The sequence below is a fragment of the Salmo salar genome, chromosome ssa10 (genome assembly GCF_905237065.1).
Source record: "Salmo salar chromosome ssa10, Ssal_v3.1, whole genome shotgun sequence".
Lineage (NCBI taxonomy): Eukaryota > Metazoa > Chordata > Actinopteri > Salmoniformes > Salmonidae > Salmo > Salmo salar.
This window is the reverse complement of record NC_059451.1, coordinates 51,586,563-51,593,781: the sequence shown is the minus strand read 5'-3', so window position 1 is coordinate 51,593,781 and position 7,219 is coordinate 51,586,563. Positions and strand designations below refer to the sequence as shown.

The 7,219-nt window shown below is 45.3% G+C and overlaps 1 protein-coding gene across 1 annotated transcript in view; it reads left to right on the top strand.

The window, feature by feature from the left end:
• Positions 1–532: 532 nt before the first annotated feature.
• anos1b (anosmin 1b) overlaps positions 533–7,219 on the top strand; it is a 150,361-nt gene continuing 143,674 nt past the window's right edge. The window contains exon 1 of the mRNA XM_045687921.1: positions 533–873. Within this exon, the coding sequence (XP_045543877.1) occupies positions 697–873 (177 nt within the window). The 5' untranslated portion in view covers positions 533–696. The remainder of the gene's footprint in view (positions 874–7,219) is intronic.

The window sequence follows — 7,219 nt, the reverse complement described above, 5'->3', positions numbered from 1 at the left end:
TAAAACTTTTATAAATGGAATAGCAATAAATTAGAAATGTGTCTGTACAAAATTCAAAAGGCCTACCTTTTGTGTCTTGTGTTTTTAGAAGGAATAATAATATAAACGTTGTTGTCTTCAACATGTTTTGTTTAATTAAACTAGGATACCCAAACTAGCTAGAAAAAAACATCGGTGTTTTCCGTCATAAATAAAGGTTAAATAAAAATACAAAATAAATAAACTTTTTATAATTAGCACCTCAACAGTCGTTAGGTTTTACTCATTACACTGACTGGTAAATGGCATGACAGTAGATATGGAAGGACATTTTGTAGTGCGTATAACTAGAGAATAGCATCATTTAAACTCAGATTTAATAATTTAGGCTAAATTTCGCTGACCTTGATACTGTGTTAAAATTCCCAAATCGCCTAGATTTGATACTGTGTTAAAATTCCCAAATCGCCTAGATTTGTCCCTCTGCTCTAGTCTCGACAGGACTCAAAGTGATGAGGTGCCACACGTGCAACGTTGGTGGGAGTGTCTGCCGCGAGTAGAAATCTACCCCTCTCCTGCGGACGGACAGCAGCAACCTCTCCATACCCAAACCAGACTCTCCAAATCAACTAGAGGAATTGACACGAGCTGAATAGAACTTAAAACAAATCTGTTGTAGAGAAATTGATCTTATTTTGACTGTTTTCAGCCAACAGAATGCCATTGGGGCGGGTTACCGTTGTCCTGATGTGGTATTTGATCGCGTTGAGCTCTGCGCGCAGGACTGGTGCTGAAGACGGAGAGGTTTTGGAGAAAATTAACAGCGCGAGATGTACTTCGCGCTGCTTCAGTCTGCACATGACACAACTCACAGCATCTTTTAAACATCTTCAGGTAAACCCTTTACATTTGATTAAAACCGTTAATGTGGACGAATTTTACACGAACACTTTGATGTTTGAAAGTATGAACCTGCACTCACGTTGCGCGTATTTAGTGTTGTTCATGGTATTTCGCTTTATTCAGTGTGTCAGGCTATGTTGAATGGAAATAAGCATTACATGCAGAATAACCGAAACTGAGTAGCATGTGCATATGTGGGTAACATGCATTTTAACGCTAGGATTAAGGCTGAACTCAAGCTGTTCAACATTTGTGACAATACTCGTTGGGGAGGTAAAGACCATCGAAAGCCATATTATCCTTAACGTCTTCAACATGTGCGTTCGCTTTAGTGGGTGGGAAAGTCATTAAGCTCCACACTTTTTCTGACTTCAGTCGGACTGAATGGGATGTAAGGCGTGAGTGGGGGGCCGGAGCTAGGGGTGTGTGTGTATGAGTGGGGGGGGGGGCTGGTTTTGGAACTGGCTAAGGCATTAGATCCGCGGCCACCTGGGTGCAGGGTGGAGGGGTAATGAGGGTGGCCTCTGAATGACTGGGAGTCCAGTCCCCGCTCTGGGCTGAGAGGTGTCGGCGCGCCGCTGATTCATATCTCTGAGGAGGGCGGGAGGGATGGTGGGGCTGGCTGAGGGATGGAGGTGGGGCTGGCTGAGGGAAGGATGGAGGTGGGGCTGGCTGAGGGTAGGGGGAGAACGTTTGGTCTGAAAGCAGGAGGGAGCTGTAGAGTAAAATTAAACGACTTGTATATAGGCTATACTTACTAGGTCGAATCCTTCTAGCTATTAGGACATAATCCTTAAAGAGAAATTGCAATTTATTAGATCACATAAAGGACAATATGTCTTATTTACTTTTTTGCCTTATTATTGTTACCCTTCTGATAGGACCAATTGACAAAATACTCCAATAGAAGAATATGTTGTGTACTGTAGGCTCAAATGCTTCCAGGCACCTGAGCTAACTTTATTGAAGTACAGTTATAACATAACATTTCTATCCAAGTAGATCCTTATCAGATCTGTGAATTTTTTAATGAATGATAATGTGAGTTTGAGATATGATGTGACTTCATACGCTGTGTGGTGGAACCACAGACATTTCTAGATAACCAGCAAGCTCTCAGTCTCACTGCAGAGTTAGACGTTCATTCACGTTTTTCTCCAAATGTCAAATTTCGACGTTTCTCCAAACGTCAAAGTTCAAAGTGTCTATGACACCCTGGGTCGACTCCTCCTGCTCAGTATCGTTCCATTTCTTCAAACGTCGCTCCAAATGTAAAATGTACAAAGATTTAAGGGTTAAAGCATTGGATAGGGTTAAAACATTTAAGTTTAGGCACTCATTCCGAATGGTTAAGGTTTGGGATAGGGTTCAAACAATAAAATAAACAACTAGTGTCCACCACTGGGATCCAACACGTTCCCCCCGATCCAGAGTCGTGGGATTACACCCTTCTGCCACACCTGGCTGGTAGGAGCGTTGGACTAGTAACCGAAAGGTTGCTGGATCAAATCCCCGAGCTGACCATGTAAAAAAATCTGTCATTCTGCCCCTGAGCAAGGTAGTTAACCCAATGTGCCGATGAAGTGGATGTCGATTAAGGCAGCCCCCCCTCCCCACTCCATGGGGGTTGGGTTAAATGCAGAAGACACATTTCAGTTGAATGCATTCAGTTGTACAACTGACTAGGTATCACCCTTTCCTTTTCCTGTCCACATCACCCTAGCAGAACCCATAGCGCCCACTGCCACCCCTAGTGGCCGGTTGTGAAAGGCATTTCCCGACGTCTTTAGGTCATGGATAAACGTCCAATTTCGAAGTCACTCTTGAGCGATCTGCCTGAGATAACAGCCACAGATGACATCATCTGAGAAATGACTGTAGTCAAGTCATGTCCACATGTGTGTTTGTGTGCCAAATCACATCATACCACCAGCCACAGGAGTGTGTGTGTGTTTGTGTGTGAGAGAGAGAGAAAATCCCACCCTGGCTTGGCTTGCTTCCGACCACTGGAATGTGACCCTCACTATTTCCAGTTCACACCTCAGTCAGCCTGCTCCTTAGTGAGTAGTACTGTGTGTGGTTCTGTATGTGTTCCCTGTAGCATGTGTGTGGTTCTGTATGTGTTCCCTGTAGCGTGTGTGTGGTTCTGTATGTGTTCCCTGTAGCGTGTGTGTTGTTCTGTATGTGTTCCCTGTAGCGTGTGTGGTTCTGTATGTGTTCCCTGTAGCGTGTGTGTTGTTCTGTATGTGTTCCCTGTAGCGTGTGTGTGTGGTTTTGTATGTGTTCCCTGTAGCTTGTGTGTGGTTCTGTATGTGTTCCCTGTAGCGTGTGTGTGGTTCTGTATGTGTTCCCTGTAGCGTGTGTGGTTCTGTATGTGTTCCCTGTAGCGTGTGTGTGGTTCTGTATGTGTTCCCTGTAGCGTGTGTGTGGTTCTGTATGTGTTCCCTGTAGCGTGTGTGTGGTTCTGTATGTGTTCCCTGTAGCGTGTGTGTGGTTCTGTATGTGTTCCCTGTAGCGTGTGTGTTGTTCTGTATGTGTTCCCTGTAGCGTGTGTGTTGTTCTGTATGTGTTCCCTGTAGCGTGTGTGTGTGGTTCTGTATGTGTTCCCTGTAGCGTGTGTGTGGTTTTGTATGTGTTCCCTGTAGCGTGTGTGTGTGGTTTTGTATGTGTTCCCTGTAGCTTGTGTGTGGTTCTGTGTGTGTTCCCTGTAGCGTGTGTGTGTGGTTCTGTATGTGTTCCCTGTAGCGTGTGTGTGGTTCTGTATGTGTTCCCTGTAGCGTGTGTGTGGTTCTGTATGTGTTCCCTGTAGCGTGTGTGTGGTTTTGTATGTGTTCCCTGTAGCGTGTGTGTGGTTCTGTATGTGTTCCCTGTAGCGTGTGTGTGTGGTTCTGTATGTGTTCCCTGTAGCGTGTGTGTGGTTCTGTATGTGTTCCCTGTAGCGTGTGTGTGGTTCTGTATGTGTTCCCTGTAGCGTGTGTGTGGTTCTGTATGTGTTCCCTGTAGCTTGTGTGTGTGGTTCTGTATGTGTTCCCTGTAGCGTGTGTGTGTTGTTCTGTATGTGTTCCCTGTAGCGTGTGTGTGTTGTTCTGTATGTGTTCCCTGTAGCGTGTGTGTGTGGTTCTGTATGTGTTCCCTGTAGCGTGTGTGTGTGTGGTTCTGTATGTGTTCCCTGTAGCGTGTGTGTGTGTGGTTCTGTATGTGTTCCCTGTTGCGTGTGTGAGTGTGTGGTTCTGTATGTGTTCCCTGTTGCGTGTGTGAGTGTGTGGTTCTGTATGTGTTCCCTGTTGCGTGTGTGAGTGTGTGGTTCTGTATGTGTTCCCTGTTGCGTGTGTGTGGTTCTGTATGTGTTCCCTGTAGCGTGTGTGTGGTTCTGTATGTGTTCCCTGTAGCGTGTGTGTTGTTCTGTATGTGTTCCCTGTAGTGTGTGTTTTGTGCGTCATGAGCTTCTCTGAGCGATGTGTGTGTCTCCTCTCGGCGCTAGATAGGTAGCCAGGTAGGGTTAAGTATATACCTGCTCTACTATCCACAGAGACTCTATATACCTGCTCTACTATCCACAGAGACTCTATATACCGCTCTACTATCTACAGAGACTCTATATACCTGCTCTACAATCCACAGAGACTCTATATACCTGCTCTACTATCCACAGAGACTCTATATACCTGCTCTACAATCCACAGAGACTCTATATACCTGCTCTGCTATGTACAGAGACTCTATATACCTGCTCTACTATCTACAGAGACTCTATATACCTGCTCTACAATCCACAGAGACTCTATATACCTGCTCTGCTATGTACAGAGACTCTATATACCCGCTCTACTATCCACACTCTATATACCTGCTCTATTATCCACAGAGACTCTATATACGTGCTCTACAATACACAGAGACTCTATATACCTGCTCTACTATCCACAGAGACTCTATATACCTGCTCTACTATCCACAGAGACTCTATATACCTGCTCTACAATCCACAGAGACTCTATATACCTGCTCTACTATCCACAGAGACTCTATATACCTGCTCTACAATCCACAGAGACTCTATATACCTGCTCTACTATCCACAGAGACTCTATATACCTGCTCTACTATCCACAGAGACTCTATATACCTGCTCTACTATCCACAGAGACTCTATATACCTGCTCTACTATCTACAGCGACTCTATATACCTGCTCTACAATCCACAGAGACTCTATATACCTGCTCTACTATCCACAGAGACTCTATATACCTGCTCTACAATCCACAGAGACTCTATATACCTGCTCTACTATCCACAGAGACTCTATATACCTGCTCTACTATCCACAGAGACTCTATATACCTGCTCTACTATCCACAGAGACTCTATATACCTGCTCTACTATCCACAGAGACTCTATATACCTGCTCTACAATCCACAGAGACTCTATATACCTGCTCTACTATCCACAGAGACTCTATATACCTGCTCTACAATCCACAGAGACTCTATATACCTGCTCTACTATCCACAGAGACTCTATATACCTGCTCTACTGTCCACAGAGACTCTATATACCTGCTCTACTATCCACAGAGACTCTATATACCTGCTCTACTATCCACAGAGACTCTATATACCTGCTCTACTATCCACAGAGACTTTTCACCAGACCTGAGGCGATTGATCTCATTCTTAGTTTTTAATGAGCTATGTCCTTCTTCTCCTGCATGTGAGTTAAGTGATCCTGTTTATGACACGGTTCGTGTTGCCTTCTCCTGGGCTGGGTATTGGAACCCTGTCGTCCTCACCTCACTGGAGCTGGGGTTATCTGGGGCCAGGCACACAAAGGGCCTTCTGATACACCACATACGTCAATGCTAGCTATCGTTTATGCCAGCGCATTTATGTCACTCATTCAGTTTGACTTTCTCCTTTGAGCAAAGCCAAGCCCTGCCAGTCCAGACAGCTGCAAGGGTTGCAGGTGTTTCACCATTCAGTCGGCTACACTTCTCCTCCAACAGAAAGAATGGAAATAAAATCAATTGTGGTTGAAAGGGAGTAGTGTTAGACAGGATGGTGTTAGACAGGATGGTGTTAGATGTGAGTGTTAGACAGGATAGCGTTAGACGTGATAGTGTTAGACAGGATAGCGTTAGATGTGAGTGTTAGACAGGATAGCGTTAGACAGGATAGCGTTAGACAGAATAGCGTTAGACAGGATAGCGTTAGACAGGATAGCGTTAGACGTGATAGTGTTAGACGTGATAGTGTTAGACAGGATAGCGTTAGACAGGATGGTGTTAGACGTGATAGTGTTAGATAGGATAGCGTTAGATGTGAGTGTTAGACAGGATAGCGTTAGACAGGATGGTGTTAGACGTGATAGTGTTAGATAGGATAGCGTTAGATGTGAGTGTTAGACAGGATAGCGTTAGACAGAATAGCGTTAGACAGGATAGCGTTAGACAGGATAGCGTTAGACAGGATAGCGTTAGACAGGATAGTGTTCGACAGGATAGCGTTAGATGTGAGTGTTAGACAGGATAGCGTTAGACAGAATAGCGTTAGACAGGATAGCGTTAGACAGGATAGCGTTAGACAGGATAGCTTTAGACAGGATAGTGTTCGATGGCATTGTGTAGAAGGCCCCGAGACCTCAGGAGAGGCCAGATTACATTGGGTTCCCTGCTATTAAATGTCCCAGATCCTTCAGACCGTGGAGAGACTGTGTGTGTTGGAAGAATGAAGCTATTCTTCTTCACTCTTTGTCTCCTCTCCTGTCTTAGATATGCAGACCTGTTTGCTCTGATGGGTTCTTCTCTCTGCTGTAGGTGACCTTACCACCAACTGTCACTGCTCTGAACACTCCCAAATCAACTTGCCCCTGCGACCCATGGAGTTTACATGCGACAAAACTCTGTTAGCTCTCTGAGCTAAAGCCTAGGCATTGGCTAGAGAAGAAAACAGCTATTTTATGTCTCAGGAATAAATACTCATCACCGAACCAGCTTCCTTACAACCCTTCACATATATCTGAAAGGAATGGGTGAGTGTAAGCAATATGGGTACAGTGGTTTAGAGGGGTAGGGGTTAGGGATCCAGGGGTTGAGAGGGGTAGGGATTCGGGCAACAGGGGTTGAGAGGTGTAGGATTTAGGGGTACAGGGGATTGAGAGGGTTAGGGGTACAGGGGTGAGAGGGTTAGGGTTACAGGGGTTGAGAGGGGTAGGGGTACAGGGGTTGAGTGGGTAGGGGTACAGGGGTTGGGGGTACAGGGGTTGAGTGGGTAGGGATTAGGGGTATAGGGGTTAAGAGGGCTTAGGGGTTGAAAGGGGTAGGGGTACAGGGGTTGA